The sequence below is a fragment of the Glycine soja genome, chromosome 13 (genome assembly GCF_004193775.1).
Source record: "Glycine soja cultivar W05 chromosome 13, ASM419377v2, whole genome shotgun sequence".
NCBI lineage: Eukaryota > Viridiplantae > Streptophyta > Magnoliopsida > Fabales > Fabaceae > Glycine > Glycine soja.
The window spans coordinates 25,197,008-25,214,767 of record NC_041014.1 but is presented as its reverse complement, the minus strand read 5'-3'; the positions used below and the strand labels follow the sequence as shown (position 1 = coordinate 25,214,767).

The 17,760-nt window shown below is 33.9% G+C and overlaps 2 protein-coding genes across 2 annotated transcripts; one reads left to right on the top strand and one right to left on the bottom strand.

Moving 5' to 3' along the window:
• The first annotated feature begins 9,685 nt into the window (after window positions 1-9,685).
• Window positions 9,686-13,856, top strand: LOC114382457 (probable E3 ubiquitin-protein ligase LOG2). The gene is made up of 3 exons (XM_028341884.1): window positions 9,686-10,552; window positions 12,552-13,053; window positions 13,434-13,856. Exons 1-3 carry the CDS (start codon window positions 10,122-10,124, stop codon window positions 13,554-13,556), a joined length of 1,056 nt encoding a protein of 351 aa, XP_028197685.1. The 5' UTR covers window positions 9,686-10,121; the 3' UTR covers window positions 13,557-13,856.
• A 1,183-nt stretch (window positions 13,857-15,039) lies between these two features.
• LOC114381044 lies at window positions 15,040-16,773 on the bottom strand. The gene has a single exon (XM_028340219.1). It carries the CDS (start codon window positions 16,676-16,678, stop codon window positions 15,236-15,238), a length of 1,443 nt encoding a protein of 480 aa, XP_028196020.1. The 5' UTR covers window positions 16,679-16,773; the 3' UTR covers window positions 15,040-15,235.
• Window positions 16,774-17,760: the final 987 nt, after the last annotated feature.

Sequence of the window (17,760 nt, the reverse complement as noted above, 5' to 3'; positions counted from 1 at the left end):
GTTGTTGGAATGAAGGTTCTCCAATCTCTACTGGTATTAATGCATTTGTTCCATAATTTAGTCGAAATGGTGTTTCGATGGTTGTCAACTGTGGTGTGCATTGGATTCCCCCATAGAAATTTTGGTAACTCCTTGGCCCATTTTCCCTTAGCCGAATTGAGTTTCTTCTTTAACTTAGCTAAAATGGATTTGTTAACCGTTTTGGCCTGCCCATTAGTTTGGGGGTGCTCCACCAATATAACTTAGCGGTTGATCTCCAGCCCTTTCATAAAATCATTTAACTTCTTATCTATGAACTGAACATCATTGTTTGTTATAATTGTATGAGGGATGCTGAACCTTGTGACAATATTCTTCCACAAGAACTTTTGTACGTTAGGAGTCAAGATGGTAGTTAAAGGTTTTTCTTCCACCCACTTCGTGAAATAATCAATTGTGACTAACAAATACATGCACTGTCCTTTGGCTATTAGGAATGGTTCGAGCAAGTCCATCCCTCACACAGTGAAAGGCCAAGGATAAGCAAGGATGTGTAACCCGTCGGTAGGTTGGTGGATGAGGTTGTCATGTCACTAGCACTGAATGCATCTCTTTACATATTCAACACAATCGATTCTCAATGTCGGCCAATAATATCCAGCCTTGAGTATTTTGGTTTCCATTGTTTGGCTTCTTGAATGCATTCCACAAATTCCTTTGTGGAGTTCTCTGATTTCATACTTGGCATGCCCTCGAGTTAGGCATTTGAGCAACAGTGCCGAGAATCCTCGTCGGTAAAGATCTTCGGATATCATTGCATATCTAGCTGCTTGGGTTCTTAAAACTTTGGCTTTCAAGGAATTTTCAGGGAGGTTGTCTTTGGTCAAGTAATCCACTATGTTGACCCTTCATTCCTTATCCTCTAAAGAGATATTCATGCATTCCTTTGAGTGGATACTTGATTCTAGTAATGCTTTTTGTATCAGGGTCCGCAACAAGTCAGACATTCTGTCACTTGCTATCCTAGCAAACTCATCTGCTCTTTCATTGTGATCTCGATCTATGTGTTCAACCTGCACCTCCTTAAATTCATCTTTTAGCTTCATAAAAGCATGATAATACTTTAAGAGTTAGGGGTCTTTGACTTGGTATTCCCCCTGGATTTATCATGTTGCCACCTTTGAATCGCTCCAACATTTTAGCTTTTCTGCTTCAACCTTCCTTTCTAACTTGAGAACAGCTAGAAATGCTTTTGTATTATGCTTGATTATTAGAGGCTTTGAAGCTGGATCTAAGATATTGTTCCAATGTCATTTGGTTTGGTCATTCTAACAAGACCCCCACTTTGCACCCTTTTTTGGTTGGAGGAACCGTCTACATGTATAACCCACTATTGATCTTCTAAACGTCTTGCTTAGTGTAACTCATTAATAAAATCTGGCAAGTGTTTGTGCTTTTATAGGCCCCATTGGTTCATATTGGACATCGAATTCAAACAACTCAATAGACCACGCCATCATTCTTTTAGCCAAATCAGGCTTCCTAAACATTTTTTTATATTGGACAGTCAATCCTAATCACTATTTGATGACTCTGGAAATACTGTCAAAATCGCCTTGTCACAATGATTGTGCTTCTGTCATAGACTGGGTAGTAACTACCATGCTCTTCTTCGGGGCGCAAGGGAGTTTTATTAGGTAATTTTTTTCATTATGTAAGTCCTTTGAATGATCTTCCTTCTTCTCCTAGTAGTATTCTACAAGTTGGAGGATGAGATATCTGCAACAGGCACTCTAATGTTCAAGTAAAGTCTCGATTGAGAGCAATAAATGAGAACAATAGATGAGAATCAACAGTGTCCTTACCCCAATATTCACGTAGCTATTTATACATACCTTGATGGGTCTTGGACCTATGTGCCCTTTGTCAGGATTACCTTTTCTAGGTAATATGTCTCTAATTATCATTAAGGAGTTGGATTTTTCCTTTATGGTTGTTTCCTTAATTAATCAAGATAGTTTTTCTTTAAGTAAGTGGTTGTGGATACGGTGAAGGTGTTCGATATTTAGCCATGCCGAATACCTGAGCACTTGCATAAAAGCGTGTGACAAAGTGTTCAGGTATACGATGATGTCAAACACCCGAACACTATCACATGAAAATGTATGATCGTGTTTAATCCCCTTTGGAATTTAGGGAATACTAGTACTCGGATATTCAGCATAGGCGTATACCTGATACTGGTGAGTGGAAGATGACATTGGTGTTCATGGGTGAAACGTTCTTGAGTATTCGACATGGTCAAATATTTGATAATGATGGAGATAGCAAGACAATGGATGACCTTTAGAAGACAAGGTAACACTAGTATTCGGGTACTCGATATGGCTGAATACCTGATATTAACAAAATCAGCAATGCCTTTGAGGGACAGCATAACCAGTGTCTATGTACCTGGTGTGGTTGAGTACCTAGGCCCTTCTAAAGGTCATGCTTTAGTGTGCTAAAGGATTTCTCAAATGTAGTTTTAGGTATTCGGTTTATACCGAATACCTATCCGGTATAGTTACCTATACTCATGGTTTATCATATGTATGTAGGTATAAAATGCTTATATTCATACTTTTAATCACCTTCCCTAAAAGTGTTTGTAGATATATGACAAATTTATTATAACAAACTTACGTACCTTTCCTAAAAGTGTTTGTAGGTATATGAAAAATTTATTATACTTATTTTTTAGTATGAATACGTTAGTAAGTTGCATAGTTCCTAAAAGTAATTATCAGCGACAAGAATCTTTGGAATCAAATTGTCCTCAAACTCCACCTTCAAAAGATTACATGCAAAGAGGCCCTTCTCCACCTTGGGCAATGGGTGGTCAGGTGGCGGCCTTCTACCATGAGGAGGGGAAGCAGAGAAAACAAAATCGCTAGAGGCCGTGCCACTCATTCATTCATTTAAGATTCATCGCTTTACACTCCTCGAAATTAAAATTGCACGTGCCTAATAGATTTATGTTGTTAACATTATGTAAAAAGAAAGTATTATGACATTATTGTCTATTGCGCACGCATGGCCGATTACAATTTAATTAAATGATTTTTTTCTAAAACATATGTTTTCATTGGTTTAATTATATATGACAGAATCTTTAATTAGAATGTGTCTCCTCGTACATGATGCGTATTTTAACAAGTAATTGAATATTTATATATATATATATATATATATATATATATATATATATATATATATATATTAAAATAAAGTAGTTGAACATATTTTAATTGACCATGTATCTGAAATCTGACCGAGCGTGTTCTATTTTTGACCATATGGTAAGATTTTTTTATTTATTTTTTCCCATGATGTCCACAAGGATGGCTTACAGTGGGTCGACTTTGTTTCTCAGTTCCCATTAGACTCAGAGGTGATTGCAGTTTATTTTAAAACAATCTTTAGATAAAAACTAATCTGATCCAAATATAATAATAAATTATGATTGAATTTGATTTGATTTAAAAACAGTTTTGAGTAAATACTACACAAATTAAATGATTATTAATGATTAAATACTACAACAAACTATTGATATGGCAACTTCAAAATTTCATGAACAATGACGTTGTAGGAAACTTTAACCGGTTGTTAGAGTAAAAAATTTCACAGTTAAAAATATGTATCAAAATTTTATTCATTAATAGAAATGTAAATATATTTGCATTATTTAAAAAAAATCATATAAAGTATTTTAAAAAAATAAATTATTGAAAATAGATAAATTACTTGTATTTTCAATGTTTTCAGTTTTTGAAAATAGTGAATAGAACAACAAGATAAACATGTTTTTTAAGTTTTGAAAATACGGAAATGAAAAATATTTTTAGAAAATAAAAATAGAAAACATTTTAAGCTAAACGAGTTCCGAACTAGAAAAGTTGGAGGTTTGCAAAATGTTATGCATACTTTTAGTTTTAGTTTTGTTGATTCATTTTCTTTTTATATCCAATAATGAGCAAAGGAAAAAAATCAATTGAAGTGAATTATCCATATAAATTAAATTCTTGAGGATGGCCTTCCATGGCTGTTTCCTCAAGTACTTAAGTAAATTTTAAAAGTAAAAGGATATTCCAATGAGAATTTTTAATTAAAATTGATTGTTTACATACACGTATAGTTGACATTGATTTTTTATTTTAAATATTTATATAATTAAAATTATATTAAAACTATTGTTTCTGAAAATTATTCCAAACCCATTTAGTGTAAGACAAATGTTAGTCTAAAATCTAAACTAGTAAACCTTAATAGTGTCATTCTTTTTAAAAAAAAATTGAGTCATTATTTATTCTTCTTTTTCCTTTCTATTTTGTTTATCTATGTTTAGGTTATCGATTTTTTTGGGACGGTGCCAGTTTTACTGTTTATCGATGGTATTGACTCTTTTGATGTTTGGGCGATGGATTTCAAAATTTGCAATCACTTAATGCACTCCATTTTTTTCTTGGTACACCTTCAAATATTATAATATGCCCTTTTTATCCTTCTTCTTCCTTTCTCCCACCACCTCCTTCATGAACCTTCACCAAGCCACCATCACTCTTGCACCCAAGCGACCAAAAACAACACCATCATCACTAGATCCACATGTTGCATGCACGGGACTTCATTCGATCACCTTTGCGCAACTGCACGTGAAGCCCACCCAAGCCCTACATCATCGGTGCACAACCACCAAATGCATTATGGATAGCTTAATTCGTAATGCATTTTTTGCATTATAGATTAAGCAGTTCGTAATAGATTTGAATTACATATTGAACAATCCGTAATGGTATTGGACAATGGCGGATCTAAGACCCTAAGTCAGTGGGTGCAAATTATAAAAAATAAAATCAGTAGGTTCAATTATATAAATATAAATAAAATAAAATATAAAAATATAAGATTTTATTTACAAATTTAATGAATTTTAAAAAATGAGGAGGTACAAATGCACACCCTTACAGCAATATAGGTCCGCCACTAGTATTGGAGTTGGAGGTACCAAAATTCAGTGCCACACTTACCCTTTTTTTTCTAACCTTCATCTTCTTGACCAAAACTCAATGTTGCATTGATGTACACTTCACTCGGCTCACTTTCTTGTCTCTCCTCAACTTACATTTGCACACTTCACTAGAAGACTCTCTTTGGTGGTGGTGGTATGGAGGAAAAAGGGGTGCACAAATTTGGGTGTGAGTGTGTTTGGGTGTTGATGAGGTGATGGCGCACTGGGAAAGAGGGGGTGGGTGGTGTGGTTTGGGGAGGAGGCAGTGGGAGAGAGGAAAAAAAAGGCAAAAAGGGAATATTAAAAACTTTAGAGGTGCATCAAGCAAAAAAATGAGAGGCGCTAAATAATTGTCCAAAATTTTAGGCTCAATTAAAATGAAGCCTCAACCTAAAGATACATGTTGATTTGGATTGGGCTCATTGAGGCATGGTGTGTGTGGAAAAAATAAAAAATAAAAGAGATATGGTGTGAATTGTGATTGGTATGTTTTGTTTGTGGATAAACATTTTAATTTATATAATTAAGCCCCTTATGTACCCGATTATAAAAGTGTTACTATCGCTTCAAAAATCAAATATTTTAAAGGAAATGAATAATTAACATATTTCTTCAAATATTTTATTTCTAATTAGTTAAATTTATTTAAAATTATAAAATTATAAAATTATAAAATTAAAAAACAAAATCATTAAATATAATATAAAACCCAAACAAATTTATTATTATAAATAAATTTAACTAATAAAAGAATATATATATATATATATATATATATAAATGTGTTAGAAAATATATTAGCATTTTCTTTAATCAAATCAAATAATATGAAGAATAAGCCACTTGCAATGATTTGCGGCTTAGCTATGGAGCACAGCTAGTTGTCTCTTTATAGTTTATAGTAAAGTGATGTATGCTGTTGTTTGTAGTGGGATACACGTGTACGGCACTGCCCCCAATCCTTCTCCTCCCCACATTTTGATAGCAAGCAAACAAAAAGTAATGTAAATTGAACAATAAAGGACACCACAATCTGATTTACACACTCTTTTAACAACAATTGAAACTAGTAATTAGTGTATAATATAATTAAAAAAGGTAAAAACACTGCAATATTTTGTTTTTAATCTGGACTATCATTATGTGTGATGGTAACATCACTGTAATTTTTTATGTAACTCAGATTTATATGTATTTATATGATTTATTATAAATTACTAGAATAAGTTACCAAGACATTCATTGAAATTTGCAAATTTATAAAAGTATTATCTTAAATTTGAATGTTACGCCGCACCCTTAATTATAATAATATTTTGCACTTGAAGACGTTTGTGCATGATGTACGTGTTTTGGAGGAAAAAGTGGAGAGTGCTGTCTACATCATCAAGTGAATGTAAAGGGAGTTTGGTGTTATATTCGAAATTATAATCAATTTATTCACAACATTTTAATTAAAGAAGTTTAATGTGCGCTGACCCATTTACAATTCAATTGTGAGAAATCACTTTTTTTTAGTGATATTTTGATTAAGTTTTTGAATGATTTTTATGTATTTTTTTTATAAAACTTATGTTTAGATACTAGTTTTATTTTACAAAAGTATATTCACATAATAATGAAGTGAAATAATTACAAATTGCATGTTTTCTCAAGATTTGAAGGATCAGTAAGTAGTACAATCATGATAATATGAAGATTCTTTTTCTGAACAATGTCAATTTTCTGACATTACGACTCTGATTCACACAATGATAGTCATATTCATTCCATAATATCCTAAAACTTCAACGTTATAATTTTCGATCATGGTTATGGTAAATTTTAGCACGACCGTAATGTGTCTCTTTGGCTGATATCTTTATAGAGCTATAAATAGAGTTTATTTTTTGTATGGACATCTTTTATCACATTTTTGAATTAGAGCTAGAGTACTTTTGAGGGTTGTAATACATAGACAACACCGCGAGGATAGATTGTTATTGTTGTTCTTCCCTTGTGGTATGTCTATGTTAATTTCTTATAAGTTTTTTAATTTTGCTTTGATCATGAGCGACTAGTCATCCTAGTCAAGGGTTATGATATAACTACCTAATTGTACATCTTTCTCTATTCTTAATGAAATTCTTCAATGATTTATTTTAATAATTTTTTTTCTTTATTCTTGTTGTTTTATTTGAGAATTGATCAATCACATACATAATAGGATGTACTATAGTGATCATATCATTTGCGTATGTTGGATAGACCTAGGTAGAAGAATACTTTACATCAAACTGTTTGAGTAATTAGTTATTTTTTAATTGATCATTTATGTAATTGATTATATTCTTTAACTTAAATTGATATATTCATGATCATTCAAGTATTAATTTAAGACAAATAACATCTTTTGACCTTGATCATAGACTTTGATTAACTTTGAAAGTTAATAATTAACTATTAAAGGAATTTTATTAGAATTGGAATTGAAAAAAAATGGTACTAATAAATCATATTTCTTGATCCCTTTTACTATTACTTAAATATCTCTTTTGTATTAGTTTATTTATTTTCTTTTAAAAATCAAAAACCACCAAAATACTTAAATCTTCTTTTAAATTATCTTAACTGTTTAATTTAATAATTTTAATTATCTAAAAATACAACTTTCTAGAGTTCAATAACTAGACTTTTAATTTATTATTACTATTGTGCAGGGGATATAGTTACTCTTGTGCGGACATTGTTTTTACGCATCAGATTAAAGTGGATGTTTTGTTTTGATAATTTTAATATTTGAATTTTTTATGAATTTAATTTTGATATATTATTAGTAAAAAATTATAGTTTTTTATATTGTTAATTTATTAAAAACTATTTAATATAATTTTAAAGTAATTATTAGCGTACCTACTAATATAAAAGTCGATAATATAAAGTAACAAGAGAAAGCTTAAATTATAAACTAGCTTAATGTGTGATATCTTTGGATTGTTTCATTTGAATTCTTATGGCATATTTCAAACATGCTTGATAAAAAATTAATTTTGAAGCTAAAATACTTCTGCAAAAGAATCAACTTCTGTTTTATTTTATATTTATCTATTTAATTTGTATTAGAACAAACATCATAGCAATTTAAATCGAAACCAATGCAAACATGCATTTATTAGTTTTAACTTTCTGCTAATGCAATCGGGCATCCAGTGAAGGATAATTTTTTGTATACTGTCGTTTGTCAGTATTAGGGATTCATGCAAGATTTAATCTCAGTTGTAAATAATTTCTTATTTCATAGGAGTAGACCTTATATTACGTTGGTTTGAAAGTTAAATAAATACACACTTTACTGCCTCACAGTACAAATAGTGCAGAAAAGAGTGGAAAATGTGTTCCATCTAACGGATTTGGAATTTCTACTCAAAGCTTGACTCTATTTCAAACCGTGTGTACTTGAACGAGGAAAATCTCAAATAAAAGACACAGTTATTGTCTTGGGTGCTTTGTCTCTTTTGTCATAAGACAAAAATAGGTAAAGCAACACCAAATAAAACATGTATTCTCTTCTGTTATTATTTCTTCGTTTCGTTACGTAATGTATCAAACTCAGCATTGGGTTCGTTGATTGGACCCGGAGAGATAGCAAATGATTCTACACCATTCAACTTGTTTGTTTTCCTTGCCCTAGTTTATCTCCACGTGAAGTCCTCAAAATGTCAAATGATTCTACACCTAATTCATGCTATTAAAGTATAAATAAATAAATCAAAATCAATAGAGATAATTAAAATCGACAAATCTATATTAAAAATTAAAATAATCAAGAATTATCAAATTTAAAGATTAAAGTTTCCTTTTTATATTTTTTAAAAATAAAATAACATAATTATAATTTTAAAAAACAATTGAATTATTAATGAGATAAGAAAATCAGTCTTTGTAAATACAATAATATTCATTTTTAGTCCCTAAAATTAAATCTCCTTTTATTGTTTATAAAAAATAAACTGTTTTTTCCTCTAAAATTTTTCAAATTCAGTTTTAATCTTTTTTAAAAATATCTTATTTTCAATCTTCTAATTTAAAAATATTCTACTTTCGAATCCTCAAGATTAATCTTTTGACTATTTACAATCGTCGTTAAAAGTTGATTATAACTACTTTGAAGACTTGAAATGGAGTATTTTCAAATTAAATTGACAAAAATAGAACAATTTTTTTAAAGATTAAAACTATTTTTTAAAAGAGAAAAAAACATATTTTATCTTATAAAAATGTATCCAGCATTGTATTTGTCTTTTACAAACAAATCAGTTTCTTTGATGCTTTATTTAGAAATAAGAACTATATATAACATATTTTCACAAATAAAAAATTAAAAGAAACAATTTACTTTTGAAAAACTAAATATAAAACTTGTTTGAGTTTTGTTGTGCACTTTGTCCAAATTTGATAAAACCTTCATCTCCTATAATGATTTAGTTAGGCCCTAACTAAAACTACTAATGAATAGCGTGTCGAAAATGGCAATGCGATTCTGGAATCTTGAACATGATTTCTGTTAAAGCCAAAATAATCAATTCCCAAATCTAAAAGAAAATCCTCAAAACTACTACACCATACCATTCCATCAATATTATTTTATATTGGAAAAATGACAAACCAAACAAAAGCAGAAAAAAAAAGTGGGTCACTTTAGCAACAAAACCTTCACATCCCATCTCTCATCAATGGTGTTTCCAATTGCTGGGTGGAGCTTTACGCAATCCCATTACACTCTCTTTCTCTCCATTTCCTTCTATTCTCTATTATTATATCCTTTTCTATTTTTATTTTTCTCATTGCATTCTCTAATCTTTAATCTCTATTCTCTACCCATTCATATTCATCCCCGTTTTTCTCTGTCACTGTCGCATAACACTCTTTGAACCACCGCAACTAAAATAACAACCCCATGTCCTGAACCTCACTTTTCTTCTCGCCAAAGCTTCCAATTTTCGATTTTTCCCTTGTTTTCAGAGAAATATCAACACCCCAGAAAATAAAATTGAGAGAATAGAAGAAAACCTTTTCTGGGTTAATTTGGTAATTTCCTTTTTCTTCTTTCATGGGTAACATAGGAAGCAGCGGCTCCAACAGCCGCCGGAGACACGGCGGCGGCGGCGGCAGCGGTAGGCGGATTCACCCGCCTCCGCCGCAGGTGATGCCGCCGCCGGAGGTCACGGCCAACCAATTCGTGTATCCTCCGGCCGCCACGCCGTATCACAACTACCCCGGGTACTACCCGGCGCCGACCACCATGCCGGCGCCGTTGCCGGCGCCGTACGACCACCACCACCGTACGGAGGTAGACCCGATGTGGGGGCGGTATCCGGTGGCGGCACCGCCGGCACCGGCGCCGTACGTGGAACACCAGAAGGCGGTTACTATTAAGAACGATGTCAACATCAAGAAGGAGACGCTTAGGATTGAGCCTGATGACGAGAATCCTGGCCGTTTCCTTGTGTCGTTTACGTTTGATGCCACCGTTTCGGGGAGGTAACACCGTTTTTTTCTTCCTTTTATTTTATGATGGTGTAATAAGGTAATTGTGTTTTGTGTTTATTGATTAGTGTGTGGTGTCGTGTGAATGATGGTAATTATGTGTCAGATGCAAGGTTTTGGGGTGGTTGTTGTTGTGATCCTGTGCTGGTTTTTTCTTGCTAAGGTGTTAGTGTTAATAAGCTTGTTGTTGAGTGCATGCAGGATTTGATTGCTTTGCCCAATTTGCTTATTTTGATTCTGATAAGTAAAGGGGTGTGCAAAGCTGCAAGTAAATAATATTTTGCAAATGAGAAGTATAGGTATAAATAGGTGTATGTGTGAATAAGTTGATAACTCATAGTTTAGATAGCTCATTACTAGTGGCAGAGTAGCTACAGTTTTTGTTTTGTGTGCATTTTTGTGATTTACTTCTGAATAAGCATATCTATGTCTTGCTAGGGTTCAATTTCTTTTGACAATCTGGGAAGCCTGGGTGAAAAGCAAAGTCAATTGCTGCTAAAGATTGCTTATAAACATTTCTTTCTTTCACGTTTGATATGTTCTGGATTTTGATCTGATCACACACTAGACAGTATGATACCAAGTTTGAAGTTTACATCTATTTGGTTGGGAATATCTATTGAGGTTTTCAAGAGTGCTGTCTTTATCCTATATTCCTTTTTTAGGGAGGTGAAGAAATTGCTTATTCTATTTTGCATGAGGTTTTGTTACCTTTTAGAGATGGAAAATGAAGTTTCTCAGTACACTTAAATGGCAATTGAGGTGGTTAGCTCAGTACACATTAGTCAGTTTGAAAGTTGAGCTTATTTGTGCCTGAACAATGGCTTAAAGATCATTTATATTCCTGATATACCAGTGCTAATAGCTGTTATTACTGTCAAATCACCATTCTTGGAGTGACTTCTATTTGTGTCAGTTTAACTGATTAGCTAAGAATGGAAGGAGGCCATATTAGAGGAGAAAGTGATAACTCTAGTAGTTTCACTGTCTGAGGTTTTATGTTGGTTATACCAGTAGTGATAGGACAACTCTGAGGTTGCTATTTCAATTAAATTGTTGGACATTGTGGTCCCTTGTGCATTTATTTTATTGTGTGTTTGTGGTGGGTTGGTTAAATTACTAGCAAAATGACATTTAATTTTGAAGAACTTCCCATGTTCACATATATTATCCAAAGTCATTTTCTGCATCATCACTAGTTATTCTCCTTATGTGCTTGACCTTCTCATGTAGGAAAGTCAACATCTTTTAAGTAGAATTAATCTATATTATCTACTCTAATTAAAAGATAACCAAACTTATATGCTCTTAATATTGTTTTTAGATGCCATATTGGGAAATAGAATAGCTGAAACTGGACTTTGGTGCTATTTCTGCCTACATCATGGTTAAGTTAGTAGCAATTAAAAGAGATGAAAATCATTTCTATAGCAAGATACATGGATACAATTCCTACTTTTTCACTGCCAAGGGTTTGAATGGTTGGTTCAATGTATGTTTTACTTAAGCAATTTCAATTTTTGCCAAAGCTGCATAACAAAATGACAAAATGAAATTTTTATCACATTTGAAGGCAATAAACTACTCAGTATTATAAGTACTTATTGCTTTCCTAATTCCTATATTAAGGATCATTATGTAAGCAGTACCAATGCATGAGATGTGGTTGATTCAGTGTAGTCAAGTATTTTACTTTTTTCTTTTCCTAATATTCACATGAAAAACCCATGCCTTTCTTTGGTCAGACTTGTGCTTTTTGGTGTTTCTTGTCTCAAGGCATTAAAACCCACTAGCACCTAAAGTGTGCCTCTCACCTTCAACTACCTTGAGTTAACTTAATGCACTTCCAGTTTAATTATGCATTCAATATTAAAGGTTAAATTGCCATTTGTGTGTGTGTGGCTGTTAAAAACTATGAATATGGATATTTTGTAGGATAGTTCTTTAAATTGTTTGATCTAAAGGTTTTTGTTTCCTTTTATTTCCATTACAGCATCACCATACTTTTCTTTGCAAAAGAAGGGGAAGGTTGCACACTAACTCCAATGAAAGAAAATGTTCTTCCACCCGTGACTGTAAATTTCCAGCAAGGACTTGGCCAGAAGTTTAAACAGCCAGCTGGAACTGGTATTGATTTTTCAACATTTGAGGAGTCTGAGTTATTGAAAGTAGGGGACATGGATGTCTATCCTGTTGCAATTAAAGCAGATGCATCCTCCAGCGACCATGATGAATCAAAATCAAATGAAACTCCATCATCCGGTAGCTCAAACTCTCAGATAACTCAAGCAGTGTTTGAGAAGGAGAAAGGAGAATTCCAGGTGAAGGTTGTGAAGCAGATCTTATGGGTAAATGGAATGAGGTATGAACTGCAGGAGATATATGGTATTGGAAATTCAGTGGAGAGTGATGTGGATGGGAATGACCCAGGAAAAGAGTGTGTTATATGCTTGTCAGAGCCTCGGGACACAACTGTCCTTCCATGCCGCCACATGGTATTTACCATTTCCCTTTTTTCTTAAATTAATTTCTTTTTAATTGGTTGACAGAATGATGCCCTGATGGTAGTCATTAATGTATTCAGAAAGTGTTTAAATCAGAATTTCTGTAACCATCAGATTTTTTTGTCATTACTTTTTTATTTAGTGCATGTTTGGTTTAGCAGCATATTTTGGAACAACTATCGCATATTATTGTCAGCTTCATGAAAGATCTTATAAAAATTAAGCGATTATTTCTTCAACTAATTTATACCAAACATGTTTAACGCTCAAGTTACTCTGTCACTAATCAGTAATCTTGGCAAGCTGATTATTATTTTTTCTCAACATTAAATTGTTGATATACTTTGGCTGGATTTGTTTCCTTCTTGTAGTGTATGTGTAGCGGATGTGCGAAGGTTTTGAGGTTCCAGACAAATAGATGTCCAATCTGCAGACAACCAGTTGAGAGGCTATTGGAGATCAAAGTCGGGCCTGAGCCTGAGCCTGAGGAATGAAGATTCAATGTTAGTGACACAACAAGCTTGCTTCCTGTACAGTCCAACTGTTATAGCTAATACTTTTCTCTTACTTTATCAGGTTTTTCCAATAATCCCACAAAATAGAAATTGGAATTTATGTATGACATTATGTTTGACATGTACAGCAGGCTGGCATTGCACCTGACTTGTATTATTGTATAAGCCAATGCCTCCGCCATGCTTGTTTGGTTTTACTTCTAATTTTTATGTGGCTTTCCCTTCTGAATCATATTTAGATGTGTTTCTCACCTTCGCTTCAGATCACATCTTTTTTTCTTTTTTGGGTCTAAGTGCATGTTTGAAAATACTTTTGAGGATCAGATGGAAAAGTACTTTTGAGGCAAAAAGTAATTTTGTTTTTTATCTGTTGTATTTACACTAGAACGCGCACACAACATTTGTAACTTCAATATAAACATGCACTAAATCAGTAAATTGCACGTAACTCCATCCAACTTTAGGCGAGTTGCAGAAAATTTCTTATACTAGTTCACAATTCCTAAACTTATCAGTTACTGTCAATTTAATCTTATCAGTTGAGTTGATGTATTTTGAATACTGCTTTTGTGCAATTGACCATTTGGCCAATAGTTGAAGGGTGGTGGTTCATATCAGTTTCCAAGAGGATGAGGAAATATAGGTTTAGGTTGCCTTGTTTCAGGTTTGGAAATTTTATTTAACTTTCTCAACCACTTTCTTGCCTTCTGGTGGGGTTTTTCTAGTTTTGGCCAAAGGTTTTATGAACCATTTTTCGTCAATACCCCTGGTTAGGGAAATGATTATTGAATAGTAGCTTTTATCTTCACAAAACCCACCACCCCCCTCACATACTTTTTATGCAAAGTATTGTTGGATAACACGTCTTGACAACAATTTTTTAAGGCCTTTAAAGGATATATGAGGGTAAGTTTGCACATGTTTCGTTAACAATTGGTCAAGCATTCCTTAAATTACTTCGCATGCGTTGCCCTTTGTCCAATAATTGATCTTCAAAGCACGCAGAAGATCCACGGTTCTCAAGTAAAAATTACTCTAGCATGTACGACCCGACCGTAAGCATATGCACATCACATGTTAGATGAATCATTTTAAATCTTGCTGTAGCTTTTTCTTACCGATCTTGTTTGTTAATTAAAGAAAATAATTCTTGTTTTTAATGCATTAATTTTTTTTTTATATTTTTTCTTTATAAAATATGAAAGCGACTCTAGAAGAGGATATAATATAACATTACTTCGTTAAATACCTATACCGATATGGTAGACACTAAAAGCCAAATAAAACAAGAATTACAAATTTCGAGGATGTTCACAATGTCTGATGGATCAAGTATGACAATGGTTCAAGTTCCATCATTAAAATTGGTTCCTTCATCTTGAAATTCTTAGTTATAGTTTTGATCCAGAAAATTTTAAATTGTTATTAAACCCCAAAACATTATAAAAAAAGGGATGAGAAAGAAAAGAAAAGCAATGAGCACAGTGATTTTATTGCGGGTGTTCATAGCCTTAGCATTAAGCATCCTACTTTCTAGGATAGACAACAAAAACAATAATACCACTAGATAGTTGTTCTGCAATCCAAGATATCAAACACACAAAGAAGATACAAATAGTACAATTTCTCTCACGCGACAATCACTGTACATATGACCCTTAAGCCCCTTGATGCAATTTTGCATCCCACCATTGATGAACGTAGACACCATTGCTTCTGAGACCCTTGTAAGTATCCATGCAGTGTTCCCTGCTGCTCATGGTTTCCCTTTTACCATCTCCACTCTCTGAGCAACTAAGAAACAACTCATCAACAGAGCATATAGCTCCACTCTCAAATATATCCGCAAGGAACTTCATTTCAACTTCCCCAGCATGCATCTTCAGAACCACAAAATCAGCATGCTGCACAGTTTCCTTGAACCACACAAGAAAATCAAACTCTTCCTCACCGAAAAACGGTTCCATTTCTCCATCCACACCATTCTTGTGTGCAATTTTCCCAGCTAAACCCGGATGATAAACGAACGTGACACGAGGCAGTTTCACATAGGACAACACAGAAGCGTTGTAATGAACAAAGTAAACACTGAAAGCCTTCTGATCAATGGGATAAGACGGTGGGAACCAATTAGTAACATTGACATTTGCATTCACCAACTCCCTCACCCCAATATCAATATACACCAGCCTCTTCTTATTAGAAACGTCCACAAACTTAGGCAAATAGGAGACATTTTTTTTCTCATACTTGACATCATGTCCTAATCTTTCCACCACAAGAGGCTCCATTAGTTTCACCAAAGGCTTGGTGAATTCAACACTTGCACAATCTTCTGGTAGTACATGGTTATAAAAAGTAGAGCTTGTGCTTGCGTTTTCAGATCTTTTCTTGAAAACCACAAGGTTGAGTTCATTGACATAACCAACATGCACCAGGTTGGAAGATCTCAGCAATGAAGGCACTGATGATGAAGAAGAAGAACCAACAAGCAAGGCACCGATTCCACCAGGCTTAAGAATGCGCTCAACCTCAAGCACGAGCAATGCAGCTGGGACAGAAACCTGGTCAACAACATCCTTGGAGAACACGAAGTCGAAGGTGGAATCATCGTACTCGAAGTGGCACACGGTTTTCTTTTTGTGGAGGGACAAAAAAGGGTGCTTGTGGAGACCAACGACATTGGAGAATCCCAACCGTTGCATTGAGGAGACAATTACATTAGACCCTTCTCCAACGCAGAGGCTTCTTGCGCCAAAGTTCAAGAGTCGTTTACCCGTTAGAATGGTGATGACGGTGGAAGCTAAACTCGTGTCGTTTTTGCAGTTCATGGAGTCGAAGGAGCCCCAGAAGGTGTTGAGGATGCGGCTCTGGAACAAGTAGGAGCCGGCGGTTAAGGTGGCGTTTTCGGAGAGCGAATCTGAGTCGTCGTCGACGCAGTCAAAGTAGGTCTTGGGAGTCAAAGATCCCAAATCGACGGTGGGGAGGAAGCGAATCAGGGCAACGAGGGAGACAGCGGAGGAGAGCAATAACGCGCGGAAGAACACGCGCCGAGCAATGGAGCCGCTCAGCGCGTAAAATTTGAAGCTCTTAGAATCCATGAGGAAAGTAAACACTCACCGTTGAACCACGAGGAATCTAATAAGAAGTGTTGTTATTTAATGAAGAGCCAAAGTGTGACAAGAGAGGGAGTTTAACGTTTAAGGAAGTGAAAGAGGGTTTGATCCATAGTTCTTAAACCCGGTTCGGACCGGTCAATTAGATTGGTTCCACTAATGAATCGGTCACGCAATTGATTCAGAATGATCCAGCTAAACTCAATCGATTAGGTATTGGATTTCGGTTGGATCGATTTGACCCGACCGGTTTAAAAAGAAAAAATAAAAAATGAACTCTCTACAATGTCATTTTGATATCTTATTATTATCAATTGTTCTTTTAAATTTTTGAGTACGAATAAATCTTTCTTACTCAAATGATATTAATTATATACTCATATAATATATACATATATAATTTTGAATTTTTAATATATATTTGATCAAACCGGATCAATTACTACCTTGATCGAGTTAATGACCAGATCAGATTTCATAACGATGATTTGATGAGAAATTAGGTTGTGAGAGAAAGAAAGAGAAAGTCTAGAACCGAAAGAAAGGCATGGCAAGAGTGTTGTTGGAACACTCTTGTTTGGTGTGGGTTTGTACCAATCCCTCCATTTGTCAGAGGAGATAAGTTCATCACGAAAATGAGAGCTTGAACATGGTAATGACTTAAGGAATTTGAAGGAGGGAAGGTGGCTGTGGGGTTGTGAAGAGTAGAGAGGGTGGGGAAGATATAAGGTAGGACACAACAGTCGGACTCACACACTTTGGGAATGTGATGTGGGAAACCGTCTATCCTAGGTTTACGTGGCTTTCATATGAAAGCCCCCCCTTTTTTTTAATATACAAAGTATTTACTGATTTCATTTAAGATAAATTTCGTTCAAAAATTTATTGATCACTCTTAATAAAAGATTTTTCCTTTTTATTCTATTTTTTTCTATTCACAAACTTTAAATAAGGGATATTAAAAAATTAAAATGCATATTTATTTTTAATTATTTGATGTCATTAACCACATCAAAGGAAAAACAACAAATATTTGCTTATATGTAAATGGAATGTTAGAGTTAAAG